Raw genomic sequence first — 19,578 nt, 5'->3', positions numbered from 1 at the left:
GTATTAATAAGAAAAAAAAAAGGAAATCATCAACGGTAGTGAGGAAAACAATTTGTCTTCTGGGGTTTCCCGTGATGTGGGTTCAAATCTCAAATGCTCACAATTACCTCACAAATTTGTGATGTGTGAAAGCAAACCTCATGATACAAAATCGGTTGTGTTTGTTTTGATAATTTCAATGTTTTTAAAGAAATTTGCAATTATTTTATTGGAAAAGAATGAATGACCTATTCTTCCCAAGACGTTATCTATTATAAATTTAAGACGTATACATACAGTGTTCCAATAGTCTTCGTACAGCACCTAATAAAAAGTTCATTGATAAAAATCAGTAAAATATTTAAAAATTTTTTAATGAGTATTTGTTTTCGCCCTGTTTCATTTTATATTAAATCAAAAATAAACAAAATTCATTAAACCGTTTCAAAACTTTACATAAAAATTTAAATAATTTCACTATTTTAACTCCAATAAAGTCTTCGTACATTCTATTAAAAGTAAAATAAATTTTAAATATATCCAAATGTGTATGATTTTAATATTTTGTGGGATAGCCCTTGTTTTTAATAACAGCTTTAAGGCGATCTGGCATTAATTCCATAAGCTTTTGTGTATATCGTACATCTATTTGCATCCATTCCTCTTAAAGGACTTCTTTTAGGTGAGCTTTTGAACTTATATGATGAGTCCTGATCCGTTTTCGAGCAAGTTCCAAATATGGTGTCTCTAGTAAATACAAGTACATCCTTGTATTATGAGCCATGTGCTTGGGGTCGTTATCTTGCTGGAAATAAAATGCTTCAGATTCGCCCAATTTTTTACGCTTGGCTTTAAATTTCGTTTCAAAATGTCAATATAAGCTCGGTGGTCCACAATTTCTTCAATTATTTCGAGTTTGCCAACGCCATTAGCAGCCATACCATCACTCCACCACCTCCGTGCTTTACTGTTTTAATTGTATTTTGGGGGTTGTATGCTTCTCCCGATTTCCTCCATACTTTAATCCTTCCGTCAGATCCAAAAATGTTGTATTTCGATTCATCAGAGAATATAACATTTCGCCAAAACACAGGAGATGCATTTTGGTATTTCTGAGCAAAGGCAATGCGCTTCCTACGGTTTATCACGTTTACGAGTGGCTTTCGGCGAGGCGTTTGTGACTTAAACCCAGCCTTAATTTAACTTTGTTTTGGCTGAATTGGTGAAGCTCTGTAGCGATTTTTTGAGCACTAATGAATAGATCTGCAGTAACCATTCGCTTAATTTTTAGGCTACGGGACCCTATCTTGGCTATTTCTGCTTCTTTTTTATAATCACGAAAGTTTTTGTTAAAATTCACAACCTTTACGATTCAAATGAGTCACTGAAATATCCCGCTAGCTTACTCCATTCACTTTAACAAAGTACCTATTACACTGTGATAGTTTTTTCAAAAAAAAAAAAAAGACAAGACCAAATTCGACGGTTTCCCCCCATCTCGGGTCCTACGAATCGAACTGCATCATTACTTTTTGAGTTACAATCATGGTTTCATACAAAAATTTTTGTTGAAGTTTTTCATCAAAGTGGCCCATTGTAAGAGAAAGGCACATTTTCTTCGGTCTCTAACTTTTTTAATGTTGACTTTTTTGGTAAACTTTCTTTGGCAAAGCTTGTCAGAATAAGTCCGTCTTTAAGTTCTTAGATGACTGTAAACCCCAAAACCAATGTTTTTTGTGTCCTTATAGCCAATATGTCGCCAAACTTAATTCATTTTTTTTTAATGTTTTTTCCCTCACGTTTCGTCAATATTTTAATTTACCCTTTGATACATGATTATTGTGTACAAATCAGCAAGCAACGAGTCAAGCTTTTTGCCGCTGTACCAATGCTCAAGGGGGGCGGCGACTTGGTGAAATCTTTCTCCATGCTCATCGGATTCTGTCGGAACTTGCTGCTCAAAATGGTCCTTGTGATGGTGAAGGAAATGAATTTTTAAGGACATACTCACACCTATTTCTTCAAAAGCGTCCACCATGTCATCCACATATTTTTTCCAATCTTCAGACCGGTGCACTCCTAAGCAATGGTTTATAACGGTCATAACGGAGTTCCAGGCAATTTTTTCATTTGGCCTTAGAAGTTCTCCGAATTTTGCGTTTTTCATAAGTTTTCTTATATCGGGGCCATGTTGGAGCTTATGGCAATTGGATTGTGTTATCCACATACAGCAATCCTGCTTTTAAACTATTTTTCGACGAGTCAATAAACAAGCGCCATTGCTCTGGTTTGTACTCACAGTTCATGTATTGCATAAGACCAGGAATATTTTTACAATACGAAAAAGTATTGTCGCCATTAACCTCAAAGAAATCTAAAAGCTCCTGCTGTCTTTTGCGGTATCCATACACCTTCACATCTTTAGACAATATATTTACCGATCGAAGATGATGTGCAAGGTAAATCGCTTGTCTTTGCGATAATTTCAGCTGTCGTACCATCGTATTCAAACGGGCTTGGGAAATCTCCAAGTGACAACATGGGCTTTCAACTTCGGTTGGGTTATACATTGAGAGTAGATCTGTAGGCTCGGTGGAAAATGTTGGCGAAATATATCTGTCAGTTGGACTTGGACGTCTTGGTATTGGAATATTTTCTGAGTGAGATACTGGTAGCTGTGCAGATTGAACACTTTTGTAAACTGTGTTTTTTTTTTTGAGTCTTGCAAATTTGTTCTTGCACGCGTAGCAGTTACCAGTAATGATGCCCTTGTGGATCTATCCAAATCATTGGGATGCCGAACCCCATTTTTAGGCACAGTCTTTTTGACCAGTTATGCAGGTTGTTGTTGCATTGCGTGAAAATGGTATTTGGCACCCAATCTACGTCTCTTATAACGGGCAAATCGAACTATTCCTCGTAGATGCCGGCAGTTCCCGAAGATATTTTGCGTCTACTCCGAGGGCTTGTAAATTTTCCACATACGTAGCAGAACAACGATAGGCCAATTGGACACTTATTCATTTTAATTTATTTTCTTAATATACAAGGCACTAAAACAATGTTCTTTCCGCGAAGTCAAAGTCAAATTAACTACTGCAATCTATGCTTAAATTTTGACTCTTAGGCAAGCATTTAACGTTTCTTTCAAACGATACTTGTTGTTATTTCTTATGAGTGCAGTGGTTAAAAGCTTGACTCGTTGCTTGCTGATTTGTGTTGGACATTGATAGATGAGTCTTATTAAATTTAATTTAAATATTGTGTATAAATTTATGATACTTATTGATAACACTTATAAGATACAAAAAAAATAAAACAGCAGACAAACATAGTTAGTGTAGCTTTTTTAAAAAATACAAATTTTGTTAAGTTTTTTTTCTAATGGTTGGTTTGCTCAGAACGTTGTCTTTGCTTAAGTTTCTTACTATTACAAGATGTCACTTAATGTATAAGTATCAAAGGGTAAATTAAAATATTGACGAAACGTGAGGGAAAAAACATTAAAAAAAATGAATTAAATTTCAGTTTTTTCGACATATTGGCTATAAGGACGCAAAAAACATTGATTTTGGGGTTTACAGTCATCTAAGAACTTAAAGACGGACTTATTCTGAGAAGCTTTGCCAAAGAAAGTTTACCAAAAAAGTCAACATTAAAAAAGTTAGAGACCGAAGAAAATGTGCCTTTCTCTTACAATGGGCCACTTTGATGAAAAACTTCAACAAAAATTTTTGTATGAAACCATGATTGTAACTCAAAAAAGTAATGATGCAGTTCGATTCGTAGGACCCGAGATGGGGGGAAACCGTCGAATGTGGTCTTGTCTTTTTTTTTGACTATCACAGTGTTATTATTTAGAAAAAGAAGTTGCCAACAAAAGCGAAATGTACGAAGACTTTATTGGAGTTTAAATAGTGAATTTTTTTCAATTCTTATGTATAGTTTTGAAACAATGAAATATATTATATTTATTTTTCGTTTAATATAAAATGAAATATGTCATAAACAAATACGCACTAAAAATTTAGAGAAAATTTTAAATGTGTTACCGATTTTTATCTTTTTATTAGGTGCTGTACGAAGATTTTATTGGAATGTATTAAATGTATGTTTAAATAATTCAGACAAAATTTTATTTGTATATACCTATGTATTTAATATACATATGTGTGGATAAAAAGATATTTATGTTGAAGTAATACTCTGTAATGCTGCAGCTGCTCCTGAGTTGTTCTTTCACATTTTGAAATCCTGAAAAGAAATGAAATTATTATATATGCACCAAATTTAATAGATTTACAGAATTATTCACTTTTCTTGGTTGTCCATTTCTTATTTCGTCTTGTTTGTTTTTGTAAAATAACTGGTTCACAGCAAAATGCTTTTCACCTCATGTGGTGAGTGTTTTGTGCTTTTTTCTTGTGAGGTTTGAGCAGGAACAACCTCACAGCATACCTCACAACTGGTTTTCAGAAAAGGCTGTTAAGTTATTTTACGCGTGTCAAAACTTTTTAAATCCAAATTAATCGATTTATGTTAGTCTTCCTAAGAAATTTAGTGATCTTTTTATACTTTTCCAACATGTTGCAACAGACTATAATAGTTTTGTTCCCCTAACTGTTGTATGTATTACCTAAAACTAATCGAAATAGATATTGATATCATCGGTCTCAACACCCGCGCCGTTAGTTCTGCTTTCTCCAGACTGGACAAGGAAGCAAAAGAAATGGGTCTGGCAGTGAACGAGGGCAAGACGAAATATCTCCTGTCATCAAACAAACAGTCGTCGCACTCGCGACTTGGCACTCACTGTCACTGACAGTCATAACTTTGAAGTTGTAGATAATTTCGTCTATCTTGAAACCAGTGTAAACACCACCAACGATGTCAGCCTAGAAATCCAACGCAGGATAACTCTTGCCAACAGGTGCTACTTCGGACTGAATAGGCAATTGAGAAGTAAAGTCCTCTCTCGACGAACAAAAACTCTATAAGTCACTCATAATTCCCGTCCTGCTATATGGTGCAGAGGCTTGGACTATGTCAACAACGGATGAGTCGACGTTGCGAGTTTTCGAGAGAAAAATTCTGCGAAGGATTTATGGTCCTTTGCGCGTTGGCCACGGCGAATGTCGCATTCGATGGAACGATGAGCTGTAGGTGATATACGACGACATTGACATAGTTCAGCGAATTAAAAGACAGCGGCTACGCTGGCTAGGTCATGTTGTCCGGATGGACGAAAACACTCCAGCTCTGAAAGTATTCGACGCAGTACCCGCCGCGGGAAGCAGAGGAAGAGGAAGACCTCTACTCCGTTGGAAGGACCAAGTGGAGCAGGACCTGGCTTCGCTTGGAATATCCAATTGGCGCCACGTAGCGAAAAGAAGAAACGACTGGTGCGCGGTTGTGGGGGGGTTTTAGGTAAAAAGACAATGTTTCATTATTTTATTCATAAATTGAAGTCTAATCTTCTTTTATTTTGGGCCATAACATTTAAAATCTCTTCCTCCGTCTCGTCTATATCTCTATGGATATTCAAGAGAGCCATTCCGTTCAGGCGTGCTTCTCCAGTTTTATTTCTTAAATATGTTTTAAGCCTGCGAAGTGAGGAAAACGAGCGTTCACTTGAAGCGACAGATTTAGGTAAAAAGACAATGTTTCATTATTTTATTCACAAATTGAAGTCTAATCTTCTTTTATTTTGGGCCATAACATTTAAAATCTCTTCCTCCGTCTCGTCTATATCTCTATGGATATTCAAGAGAGCCATTCCGTTCAGGCGTGTTTCTCCAGTTTTATTTCTTAAATATGTTTTAAGCCTGCGAAGTGAGGAAAACGAGCGTTCACTTGAAGCGACAGATTTAGGTAAAAAGACAATGTTTCATTATTTTATTCACAAATTGAAGTCTAATCTTCTTTTATTTTGGGCCATAACATTTAAAATCTCTTCCTCCGTCTCGTCTATATCTCTATGGATATTCAAGAGAGCCATTCCGTTCAGGCGTGTTTCTCCAGTTTTATTTCTTAAATATGTTTTAAGCCTGCGAAGTGAGGAAAACCAGCGTTCACTTGAAGTGACAGATATAGGGATTGTTGCTCCAATCTTTAAAAAACGATGCACTGTTTTGAAAATTTATGCATCGCAACAATTCAACGCGTCTAAAAAAGTTTTGGATCTCTTTGTTTGATTTAACCAGTTCCTGAAAATATATTTAAAATTTTAGTTAGAAAATATAATCTGAAGAAAAGATTTTTAACCTTTTCCACATTCTAAATTCAGAAACGAAATCATCGGGATCTTCTACATCAGCGGACCATTGCTTTTCTAAAACACGAACAGTCTCCTGCATCTCAATAACGTCAAGATTTATGCATTTATTTGGCAAAATGTTTTCAATTTTGGAAAGCAGCTCTCGATGTTTTAAAAATCGTTCATTGATTTGGTCCAAAAAATGATCTAAAAACGGTATATAAATTGATCTGCGGTAATATTCTTCCGGTTCGCCTTCATAATTGTCGCGATTAGTTTGCCGTTTCGCCAAACGCGGAATTTTGATTTCTAAATCTAATTCTGCGGCTATTGTTTTAACTGATTCAAAAATTAGTTTAAACGATTGTTCAGAATCCTTACGCATTTCACTAATTTCAGCATACAAATTATTTGCATAAGCAACGCAGCTGCTCAAATCACAGTCTATTTGCTGCAAACATAGGCTTATGTGTTTTGATAATGCAAAAATTGGCTTTAGTATCGCCATAGCAATCACAAATTGAGGTGATTGGATTGCAGTCAACAAAGCATGTGGCTTTGATAAATCACTTCTTAAATTTTCAGTATCAAGCTCTTCCAACGCTGTACAGATCAATGGGAATAAATCGTTAAATAAAGAAAGAGATTCTAAATGCTCCACCCAACGTGTTTCGCAGAATTTAAGTAACCTCACTTGCTTTGAGTTTGGAAAGGATTCAAGAATAAGATTTTTGAGCAGTGTGTCTGCTTTAGTTGACATCCGAAAAAGATTTACGGTCTCTTTCATGGAACCAATACAATTTCTTATAGCAGGTATTTTGCAAGTCGTTGCGATGGCTAAATTTAAGCTGTGATTAGTACAATGCACATAAAGAGCCGCTGGATATAAATTTTGGATGACACTAGCACAACCCTTGACATGTCCACTCATCGACCGCGCTCCGTCATAACCTTTAGAAAGAAAAAAAAGTATAATTTAATTGTCCCAAAAACAGAAGAGTTGAAAACTCACCTTGACCCCTTATGTGTGCAAAACTAAGTTTAAGTTCTTTTAATTTATCAATTAGCACATTCGCAAGACCACTTCCAGTTGTATTCTCAACAGGAACAAAACATAAAAAGTCCTCTCTCAGTTTTTCCTCATTCTCAAAACGATCAACATACCGTATACAAATTGAAAATTGCTCAATGCCACTAACATCCGTGGTTTCATCAGCAATTATTGCAAAACATTGACATTTATTAATACGGTTAATAATTTTTTTTGTATTATTTGTCCTGCTATTTCAATAATTTCATTTTGGATGCGCCAACTGAAATAATTAGCATTACCCGCTGCAGTTCCAACATGTTTTTTTAAATTTTCGTCGCCACTATCTATTGCTAAACGCAAAAGAGCCCTGAAGTTCCCGTCGTTTTCAGCAGGCATTTCTAAAGAAAGATTTCCTTCGTCACGATGGCCTCTTAACGCAAGCCCTTGCCTCCCGCAGACAAGCAAAACACGGATTATAGGATGTAATTTTGCTCGATTTTCAAGCTGTTGCTTTTTGCGGCCATGATCAATTTCTGTTAATATATTGTTTCTTTTATTTTCAAAAATCAGCTTGAAATTGGCTGCGTCTTCCACTGCTCTGCGGTGATAATCCTTCTGCTGATGTTCTTTGCATTTCTCAAGTGCCTTCTTCCAAGTTTTAAAAGCAGTTTGAACAAAAGCATTTGCCTTTTGGTGACTACCATTTCCAACGTTTTTCCAAACAAAAGCAACGCAATATAGACAGTAGGCACCATCTTGGCTAGGCGAATATACTAGCCATGGAAAAGACTTCAGCCACGACAACTGAAATTTTAAGTTTCGATCACCAGACGACGGAAAAATAAATGATAAATCAGGCTGCCACACATTCGTTAAAAGCTCATATATCATTTGCAAACTCCTAAAATTAACGTGATATTTGTACATAGGTAAACGAAAAATTTTTTTTATTGAAAATAAAAGTAAACACTTACTGCCACTCGGGTGACCTTAGGTGCAGCGTTTTCTTCATTAATTATAACGGGAGAATCACTTACGCGTTTTAAAACACTACTTTGAAAATATTTTTTAATCGAATTTTCACTCATTTTTACAACTTAGTACTTTCTTCAACGACCACTTTGTAATCACGCTAATTACTGTATAGTACGCATTGTGTACAATAAGCAAATACATTTCATTGACGCTACTGCGATAACGGTACATTAACAGTCAAAAAATTCGTTTGTGAGGGAGAATCGACAGTTAAGAGAGAAATCAGAGGCTTTTTCATCTCTGTTTACTGATGCTCAAAAGAGTTACAATGATTAATACGAATGCAAAAATATAAGGAAAATGCAAAAACGGCACAAGAACAAAACACACGTACGCACATAATTCATTTGTTCTATTCTCATTCACGCTCTAATCATTAGTGACAAGTGTTGCCGCGAGCAAAAAATTAAGTATATGTTGCCAAGCAAAAAAAGTATCAAAAAGTATCAAAAGCACAACCGTTGTTTTAAAAATTTTCATTTGAAAAACAAATAATAAGTAAAGTTGTGTATCTAAGTCAGACCAGTTTTTCTGGTTGTTTTTATTAAAAATATAGACATTTTAGTTAAGACACTCAAGTATTTTTTTGCAAATAGCATAATTTTTTTAATATAAATTTATTTCACAACAGTTTGCTCATGGAACGAAAACTGAAAGTCATAATAAATGAGTTTTTATTTTTCCCGTATTATGATTAACAATAAACTCTAAAAAAAATAATAGAAACCTTATTGGTGACTTTTCAGTTCAGAACTAATTTTCAAAAGGAGTCAGTTATATTTTTCTGGGTTTTTTAATTGGCCTACATTCCCACAACTTTTTAATACTAGCCAGATACAATAGGTTTGTTTTTAGATTAACATTTATAGTTTCAAAAAATTAAATTCTATCAGCAGAAAAGTATCAAAATAGGCCGTTGGTGAACAAAAAAGCATCAAATCACAAAATTTAGAAAAAAAAGTATCAAAAAAGATACAATTGCATCAAAACGGCAACGCTGTTAGTGACTAATGTATTTATTTATTTTACATATTCATACATCGTCGGCAGAAAGATTGCTTTGAAAACAACAAATTACAATTTTTCAAATGACTATGTAGAATTAAATGCTATTATTTAAAAATTCAATTACTTTGGCGGGGGTTTTTAACACCATAAACCCTACCCCATTGCAAAAAAAATAGTACGGGTTCGTAGAAGTGCCCATAGAACGGCATTATTCGAAAACGTGTAAAGTGCCATAGCAAAGCCGTAAAATAAGATACAGAAATTGGCACAACGAATCACATTAAAGAGGGCGCATGTAGTTAAAAAAAAATTTAAAAAGTGGGCTTCACCCTTCTTACGACTATATGAAAATAAACGAAATCAGATGATAAAGCCACTTCACATATAACGGGTTTGTTAAAAGCTACTAAAAGTGCGATAAATCAATAACTAAATACGCCCGAGACATTAAATTTTACACTCGAGATGGTACAAAAATGCTTTATAGGTGTCAAAAATATGGAGTGGTGGATGAAGTACTTTACTTCCAGGTATTAGACTCTCCTTTATGACATTTTTAGAATCTGGAGTAAAAGTTTTCCTAAGCGGCCTAAGTTGCCATTGTATAGCAAGACTGCTTGTAAACTTCGTGTTGAAGAATCAACAGTCATTAGGGACATAGGATATATCATATTCGTTTATTCGTCCTTCAATATCGTATCAGCATGTTAAACTGTCGATATCTGTAAAATATTTTCTGAATTCAGAGTCTACACCTTGAAGAGCGAGATCCAGGGATTCTGTCGGATCACCAAAACCCCTGCACCTATTCTTCAGCGACTCTTCCCCATCCACATATCGTTTCGTCCATATGTTGGCTGAAAAAAACTTCCAAGAGTAGTCTCTGTAAACAGTGAGCTAAGTTTTCAAGAACGCAGTTGAATAAAGATAGTTTCGGTATAAACGCAACCTTAACCAGTCTCCTGGCCTTTGGAACGTGTTCTAATCTTATATAGGTTGTGTAGATGGGGGCCAGGCCAGGCAGCTGTATTATACCTTAATCGTCCGCTGCAGTGGCGAAGCTATGAAACCATCAGGGAACGGGGACTGAAAAGTATTAAATGAATTTAACAACTAGGTAAGGTGACCTTCATCCAAAAGGTCTATGAAGGCTGTAAAGCTTTCGCTAAGCTCTCTCAGTGGCAAGTTTTAGTGGAATTGTTCAACGGAAAATGAGCATCCAGGAGTAGTTTCAACGACTTCCCGCTGCTCACCTCCAACCACTATAAACATTTTTCAGATATGCCAATGGAAAAAGTTAGAATGCGCCTAAATTCAGACTTGCATATAGCCATTCCTATTTTGTATAGGGCCCAACAGTGATCTAGTCACCACTTCTACGGGGTTTGTTGAAGAGTCCTTTGCTCGAAGATCTGATCCCCGTTAAGTAGGAATTTTCAGAAGACAGGATCTTTCATAGATAGTCCCATACACAGAGCTGAAGACATTGACGAGGTTATCAATCGCAGAAGCGGATAAGATTGTGCCTTTGTCGTGCCCATTTGAAGAGAAAATCAAAGCTTCCTGCAATACAGGTCTAGCATTCTTGACACTACCAATCTTTCTGTGATCGGAGAACGAACGATCCTCTAGAACTCCTCACTCCGATATCAAGGGAGTAATTGTAATTTTGTAAAGATTGTATAATTTATATAGTATAATACATGAAAAGTTAAAAAAAAAGTAATGTGAGTTGGCATTTAACCACGTTGCCACTTCACTTTTGTAAAGTGAACGTCAGAAGATTCTTCAAATTCAGATTTTTATGCTTCATTTAGTCCACAGCATGCTCCCCCTCTAATAGTGAAAACATATTTGGTGTTGTTCTCTCTTCATCACATTGGAGCAATGTTGTCAATCCTATCAATTTCTATACATGGTTTTGAACACATCTAGTTTTCAGTTATAATTTTTCATATTGTAAAAAATCAAAACTAGAATCCAATTATTAACAATTAAGATAGGGATACGTTTGAGCGCAACGGAACATTTTATACTTTTGCAACTTGCAAGGATTAACGCTAGGGTAATACCTTAAGATGTAAAATGTCAACCAAAGGATTGGAATCTAAGCTATTTTATCAACTCATATACAGAAAAACGGAAATAATTATACATGCTATAAGGGACCTAGAGTAGTATTGACCCGATTTTGTCTATTAACTATTATCAAGCGACATACTAAAAAAATGTTCCCTGGGTTTCTTTAAGGTACCTCACATGCTATCATCAATCAAATTTAGCAAAGTCAGCCGAATGTTCGAAAGTCCTGGCCAAGTTTTTACCCAATTATATCTATTTTAGTCACAAAGATATACTCGTAAAAAAATTCCAGTAATTTTCATTGAGACAACTCAAATATTGGTCGATGTATCCATCATAAAGTCAGTTCGAAAATCGTTACATTATGTCCAGGGAAGTATTGATCCGTCTCTACCTATTTTTGATACACAGAAATACTACTATCAAGAAAGGATTTTCTCTGAATTCAAATTGTATATCTCACACATTAATCGATATTTTCGGTCAAAGGTCAACTGGTTCCCCATATTCGGTACGTGAGGGTTTGAAATGTTTTGGTTTTATTTAAACAATTTTTGGTCATAATATGGCATATTTTTAGGAATTAATTAAATGGAATTGAAAATTTTGCTATATGGGAAGTAGGCGTTCGATTTCGCCCATTTTCACACTGTGACATAGGAATATGAGAAAATTTCCACGTATTCAGTTTAAACGAAATTGGTCGGTTGGGTCCCGAGATAGGTGATTTCACCAAAAAGTGAGCGGTGCCACCCTTCCGTAATGACAATGTAGTTTTTGTTTTTCTCATTTGAGTATTTTTGCTGTTTTAATTCAATATTTAACTTATTGTTAAAATTTATTTATTTAACAATAACGAAAGAGCTACAAAGTGTCAAAAAATCAGTGTTGCCATACTAATATAGTATTTGAACAAACTAGCAAAAATATAATAGACATGAAGATTGACAAAAAGGAATTAAACGCGAAAAAAGCTTGACAAACCCCGGTGTTAGACCGACCAGGGTTATTTCTTTTTGAAGCGCGGCCGAAGGACTTTTGCGCAAAAAAACTTGGCACACAATGGTGTTGGGTGGTGTTATTTTTTCGAAGCGGGGCCGAACTTGACACACCCCATTGGTGGGTAGTAAACAGATTTTTTGCGATAGACAACTGCAAAAATCCTTTTTTTTTGGGTATAATCTATTTTCTTTATTGCTTTTAGTTCATTTACAAAAGATGTCGATTGCCGATAAGGCAACACTGATTATTTGACAGACTGCAACTCTTTCTTCTTCTTCTTTACTGGCGTAGACACCGCTTACGCGATTATAGCCGAGTCAACAACAGCGCGCCAGTCCTTTCTTCTCTTCGCGCCAATTGGATATTCCAAGCGAGGCCAGGTCCTTCTCCACTTGGTCCTTCCACCGGAGTGGAGGTCTTCCTCTTTCTCTGCTTCCCGCGGCGGGTACTGCGTCGAATACTTTCAGAGCTGGAGTGTTTTCATCCATCCGGACAACATGACCTAGCCAGCGTAGCCGCTGTCTTTTAATTCGCTGAACTATGTCAATGTCGTCGTATATCTCGTACAGCTCATCGTTCCATCGAATGCGATATTCGCCGTGGCCAACGCGCAAAGGACCATAAATCTTTCGCAGAACTTTTCTCTCGAAAACTCGCAACGTCGACTCATCGGTTGTTGTCATCGTCCAAGCCTCTGCACCATATAGCAGGACGGGAATTATGAGCGACTTATAGAGTTTGGTTTTTGTTCGTCGAGAGAGGACTTTACTTTTCAATTGCCTACTCAGTCCGAATTAGCACCAGTTGGCAAGAGTAATCCTGCGTTGGATTTCCAGGCTGACATTATTGGTGGTATAAATACTGGTTCCTAAATAGACGAAATTATCTACAACTTCAAAGTTATGACTGTCAACAGTGACGTGAGAGCCAAGTCGCGAGTGGGACGACTGTTTGTTTGATGACAGGAGATATTTCGTCTTGCCCTCGTTCACTGCCAGACCCATTTGCTTTGCTTCCTTGTCCAGCCTGGAGAAAGCAGAACTAACGGCGCGGGTGTTGAGGCCAATTATATCAATATCATCGGCATACGCCAGCAGCTGTACATTCTTATAAAAGATTGTACCTGCTCGATTAAGTTCTGCAGCTCGAATAATTTTCTCCAACAGCAGATTGAAGAAGTCGCACGATAAGGAGTCGCCTTGGCTGAAACCTCGTTTGGTATCGAACGGCTCGGAGAGGTCCTTCCCGATTCTGACGGAGCTTTTTGTGTTGCTCAACGTCAGTTTACATAGCCGTATTAGTTTTGCGGGGATACCAAATTCAGACATCGCGGCATAAAGGCAGCTTTGAAATCGACGAAAAGTGGTGTGTGTCGATTCTCCTTTCAAGGGTCTTTTCCAAGATTTGGCGCATGGTGAATATCTGGTCAGTTGTTGATTTTCCATGCCCAAAGCCGCACTGATAAGGTTCAATCAGTTTGTTGACGGTGTGCTTTAATGGGTCACACAATACGCTCGATAGAACCTTATACGCGATGTTGAGGAGGCTTATCCCATGGTAGTTGGCGCAGATTGTGGGGTCTCCCTTTTTATGGATTGGGCATAGCACACATAAATTCCAATCGTTAGGCATGCTTTCGTTCGACCATATTTTACAAAGAAGCTGATGCATGCTCCTTATCAGCTCTTCGCCGCCGTGTGTGAATAGCTCGGCCGGCAGTCCATCGGCCCCCGCCGCTTTGTTGTTCTTCAGGCGGGTAATTGCTATTCGAAATTCTTCATGGTCGGGCAATGGAACGTCTGCTCCATCGTCATCGATTGGGGAATCGGGTTCGCCTTCTCCTGGCGTTGTACGTTCACTGCCATTCAGCAAGCTGGAGAAGTGTTCCCTCCATAATTTAAGTATGCTCTGGGCATCGGTGACTAGATCACATTTGGGGGTTCTACAAGAGTATGCTCCGGTCTTGAAACCTTCTGTAAGCCGCCGCATTTTTTCGTAGAATTTTCGAGCATTACCCCTGTCGGCCAGCTTATCAAGCTCTTCATACTCACGCATTTCGGCCTCTTTCTTTTTCTGTCTGCAAATGCGCCTCGCTTCTCTCTTCAACTCTCGGTATCTATCCCATCCCGCACGTGTTGTGGTCGAACGCAACGTTGCGAGGTAGGCAGCCTGTTTTATTGTTCTATTCTACCATTCCCAATATTTAGCAATTTAATTATTTTTTAGGAAGGAAGCATATATGTATTTCATCGTATATATTTCTGTATATCTCGAATTATTTTACTTATTTCTTATTTAATTAATGTATTTATAAAAAGTATCCTATGTCCTTACCCTGATACTAAGCTACCTCTCCACCAATTTCCAGCCAAATCGGTTCAGCCGATCTGGAGTTATAAATGGTGTAACTAACAACAACTTTCTTTCATATATACGAGTATAACTACTAGAGGACTCGTCCACGCTTCACTGTGGCCGATACATAGATAATACTACTACTACCACCTTTAGGATTTCTATTAGTTGGATTATAATTATTAGTTAATGAGATATAGCATTTCTGTGAAGCAACTTGTGTTAGTTTACAAAAAAAATGGATCATAGAGCATTTCTTGTGTTAATAAATCATTGCTTTTTGGAGGAAAATACTGTTGTTTTGGTGTAATCTAAGAAAATATGTACATACATACATAAGTAAGTGTTATATACACTTAATACATTGATTTTCGTTGCAGGATATGAATATCTATTTGTTTTTCTTCATACATTCGATTATCCGGATTTTCGATTATCCGAATGCCTATCGACAACAATTAGTCCGGTTAATCGAGTTTCTACTGTATTGATTTTGCGTATGCTCGAAAATATGAAAATCCAATCAGATTCTGTAACACCATCGAAAATTAGAATTGGTTTGCAATTCCGATAACTATTTAAATCTGTCTTGGATTCCACGATACCCTTGATTATTGTTCCAAGGCGAAGGTTAATGCACACCCTTATGAGGGAAGGATTCAGAGCCGATCAGCGTAAAAAAGAAGTCCTCAACCTGCATCTACCACACCTACTTAATGATGACGGAAGGTGAACGTACTCTTGGCGACAGAATACCTTAAATACACTTTGGTATTGACACACATACATATTACATTTATTCGTGAGCATTTTAATAATAAAGAGTAGGATTGGAGCCATGCGCGCTAAATATAAACAATTAACCCGTTGACCTAAAAGTGATTATAATTACTTTGAAGAAAGAAGAAAATCGGATCGCAAGAAAAAGTTGGATGCATTCCAATATTTTTGTTATAGTATGTATGGTGAATGCGCAGAAATTCGGAGCAGTTGTATTGAATTTTATCTTACCGACTATTGAAAAGCAATATGAATATACTAACGAGGTCATCTTTCAGAGCGACTCATCTTTTTTCCAGATACAGACATTGTTTGAAGATCACGGAATACTACATATGCTGTTCCGGGGAAATTCATCCGATTCAGCATCTATAGCACACTAAAAAATATAGTGATGTGGGCCACCGCTACCTTGGAAATGTGTGGGAGGAAGAAATTTCAAATGAAGTTTTGGAAAAAATTGTTGCTTTAATATCGGACCGGATTAGACCGATTATATCCTCCGTATGGTATGATGAATTTAATATTGAAAAAATATAGTAATTAGTATTTTTAAATGAAAAAATGATTTTACATTTAATATTATTTCCCATTTTATGCAAAAAAATCGGATATATAAAGCCGCAATAATTTATAAAGAACCACTGGTGTATAGCCGGTGGCACACTAATTAGCACACCCTTCCATTCATATTCCAATAGTATTGCTTGAAACTTGAAGATAACGGTTTTTTAGGAAATCTTTATTAACACGTTGTTATTTTGCCGTTTTAAATCACCCATCAGTAAAGATTTTGGGGTGCGTTTCCAAGAAGTATGCCTTTATTTCATAAAAGCTTTTAATTTCAAGCCGGCATTTTAATTATATGTAAGCAAAACTTTTAATAGACAGCAGTGTGAAAAATTTAAAATGAGACGTTGCAAGAGCTCCAGTGAAGGGGAAAGGCGCCTAATATGAAACATGTTCCATGTTTGAAAATAAAAGGAACAAGAAAAAGGCGTCAGGCGCTTATAGATCTTTTTGCAAATTCCTCATAAATACACGATGAAATGCACGAGATATATGGCGAAAACATTGCCAGTAGGACTGTTAGACAACGACTTCCGGAAAACAACCTTCGGGGATGTCAAAGTTTAAAAACGCCAAAAGTTACACACAATAATCGAAAAGCGCGATTGGAATTTGTAAAGGAAAGAGTGAATTTAGATCAGCGAATAGCGCTTTAATTACGTGAGCCGATAGGCTACGCTTGTCTTGCGATGAATGCCTAACGGCGGAGCTTACGTTTTTTGCTTTCATGTCAAAGAGTCAATCTGACGAAGGACCGACGCGACATCAAAGCGTCATAGCAGAAACAGCCAAAAACGCTACTCCCTTCCTTCCTTTTTCTTCCTTAGCGAGCAAAATGTGTTAAAAGTTGAGCCCGCGGTAAAAACGCAGAAATCAGCCATCATTGTTTGTTTCAATTTGAACAATGTTGTCATTGCTCAGTACGCATACATATATAGTTTTGTACACATCTAAGTTTTCAATTACAATTCTTACTAATATAAAATATCTAAACTGACAACAAAGTATTAAAAATAGTTTATATATTTATCAATAATAGCATTCGACTCTGATTTTGAGCTATTTTAAGAAAATTTCAAACATATTGAAGACAACTTTTATTATTACTACAGTATATCGAGATTGACAACCCTGCGTTGTGAGAGAGCAATCAGCTGACACGTTTCTACGTCAAAAACCAAAATGCCGTGGATTCCTACGGATGGAGAAAGGAGTAGCGTTTCTCGCTGTTCACTTACATTGTGCGCCCATAAGATAGGTCGTCAGTCAGTCAGTCAGTTGACACGGACCACGATTCTACGTTTTTGGCTGTTTCTGCTATCACAACATTATGCTGTTGGTAGAAAATTCGAGCTGTGCCGAAAATATAAGCTTCCCTTGCCGTTCTAACAGCTTTGCCAACAAACCAGCGTAAATATTGTTACAAAAAGTAGTATTAAGTTGTATTTGTATTGCTATATGCATCCCCCTACAAGAAACTGCTGATCGTTTCACTAATACACGCACATTTTTTATGTCTGAGCTTACGAAAAAATGACACTCAAATGATTATCAATGCTTATGTTAAAAAGAGAAACCTATGAGTGATATTGCTTATATATGTAAGAATGAAATAGCTTAATTATTCAACACTGTCATCATTGATAGTAAAATGAAATTTAAAATGACTGTCAATACTGATTTTTTTTAAATAAACACTTTTCAACACTAAATATCGTTTATCAACACTGATCTGTATGCAGAAAAGCAACCCTGTAAAAAGAGATACATACAATTCCATATATGTACGTTTATAAAATGTTGCGCGTTAATTCAGTGAATTCTAAATCGAATTATTATATTTCGTGCGTTGTTTAAGTGATTTATGTTTTGTGATTAAATCTACAGTTTACTATATTATCAAGAAAAGATAAACAAAAATGAAAAAAAACGCCATTTCAAAAAATGTAAGGTGCATTTAAAAAAAAATTGAGCGATCGGGGTGCCTCATGACCGGAGAGGAAAAAGACGAGGCTCTCGACCAGGTAGCAAGCCTTTTACCTATTCAAAACTTTGAGGGATGTTTGGAAGTGGAAGAAATGTTAGAGAAACCTGAGTTCGCACAATCTATGGTAAAAAACATTATTTATAATATCAACATCTTAAAAATTACTATTTACATTTATATATTATTTTTTTACAGATCAGTTATGTCCACAAACTTAAAGAGACATCGGATAGACGGAGGTCTATTGAACGGGGTCACCACCGAAATAACCAAAAAAAATATATTGTTACGAATTTACTCTTGCTAGTTTACTTTGTTAGGTTCGTATCTCTGGATTGACAAATAAAATCAACACTGTTTAATTTAATTCAACAACTCTTTATTTCACAACTCGTCTACACTATAGCAGTTTACTCTTAGCACTGATTGATTACGTTGGCGCTGCCACGGCTTATATAGCCACGCACTTCTCGCTGATGCCGACGTGTCCTTCTAGAATATCGCGTCTGGAAATTACCAGAACATACGGCTATACGGCGCCAGACGCAAGCAGACAGTCGCGGCGCCAGACTCAGCAATTGTTTAACTAGACGAGCAGACAGTGTGGCGCCAGATGTCTACAACAAGACAAATGCTATTCCATATACCTACAGCTATTGTTCATAATCAGGGATGCATATAGTAATACAAATACAACTTAATACTACTTTTTGTAACACTGCCCTCCACTAAAGCCTAATCGTCCCGATTAGGCACAAATCCTCTTGAACCAAATGGGGCAAGCCTCTCCAAATGTACTACTTTCATTTTACATCGTGCTTTCCCATTTCTTTGTATGCGGTATACCACGTCATTAAGTCGTTTCATCACCATATAGGGTCCTTCCCAGGCTGTCTGCAATTTCGGGGACAAGCCTTTCTTTCGAAGTGGATTGTACAACAGGACCAGATCACCTTCTTCAAAACCTTTTGAATTTGCCGCTTGATCGAACCGGTCCTTCATCTTATTGCTCATCAGATGCGTATGCTGTCTTACCATTAGATGCAATTCATTCATTTCTTCCTTTAAGGCAGAACAATAATCTCCATCATTTCTTACAGCTGTAGGATTCGTTCCAAACTTAAGATCAGCAGGGAGTCGCAGATCAGATCCGAAAATAATCTTTGCTGGCGTGTAACCAGTTGTCTCGTGCTTCGCTGAACGATACGCCAGCAGGAACATCTGGATGCACTTGTCCCAATTCCGTTGGTCTTTATCAACGATTTTCCGCAGATGTTCTTCGAGCGTTCGGTTGAATCTCTCTACCATCCCATCTGATTGTGGGTGTAACGCTGTTGTCCGTGTCTTGTGGATGCCCAATAATGTACAGACTTCTTGGAAAATGGAAGATTCGAAATTTCTGCCTTGATCTGAGTGTAATTCGACGGGCACTCCGAACCTTGTTATCCAATTTTCTACGAACGCTTCGGCTATTGTCTTCGCTTCTTGGTT

At 36.8% G+C, this 19,578-nt stretch overlaps 1 protein-coding gene and 1 long non-coding RNA gene across 2 annotated transcripts; one reads left to right on the top strand and one right to left on the bottom strand.

Moving 5' to 3' along the window:
* Positions 1-4,047: 4,047 nt before the first annotated feature.
* On the bottom strand, positions 4,048-7,942 carry LOC125778805 (52 kDa repressor of the inhibitor of the protein kinase-like). The gene is made up of 2 exons (XM_049458114.1): positions 6,244-7,942; positions 4,048-6,185 (listed from the first exon to the last, which is right to left on the bottom strand). Exons 1-2 carry the CDS (start codon positions 7,164-7,166, stop codon positions 6,119-6,121), a joined length of 990 nt encoding a protein of 329 aa, XP_049314071.1. The 5' UTR covers positions 7,167-7,942; the 3' UTR covers positions 4,048-6,118.
* Positions 7,943-17,837: 9,895 nt separating this feature from the next.
* Positions 17,838-18,780, top strand: LOC125778817 (uncharacterized). The gene is made up of 2 exons (XR_007422955.1): positions 17,838-18,211; positions 18,283-18,780. It is a non-coding gene; the product is annotated as an uncharacterized LOC125778817 (long non-coding RNA).
* Positions 18,781-19,578: the final 798 nt, after the last annotated feature.

The sequence above is a fragment of the Bactrocera dorsalis genome, chromosome 5, assembly GCF_023373825.1.
Source record: "Bactrocera dorsalis isolate Fly_Bdor chromosome 5, ASM2337382v1, whole genome shotgun sequence".
Lineage (NCBI taxonomy): Eukaryota > Metazoa > Arthropoda > Insecta > Diptera > Tephritidae > Bactrocera > Bactrocera dorsalis.
The sequence above is the reverse complement of the archived record's forward strand: the minus strand, read 5'-3'. Positions and strand labels throughout refer to the sequence as shown.

Bases quoted from the DNA above. Each gene is read 5' to 3' on its own strand.
- LOC125778805 (XM_049458114.1), bottom strand. From the start codon at position 7,166: ATGAGTGGACATGTCAAGGGTTGTGCTAGTGTCATCCAAAATTTATAT. The intron at 6,186-6,243 runs GTTAAAAATCTT...ATATATTTTCAG, and splicing joins GAATTTAGAATGTGGAAAAG to GAACTGGTTAAATCAAACAA.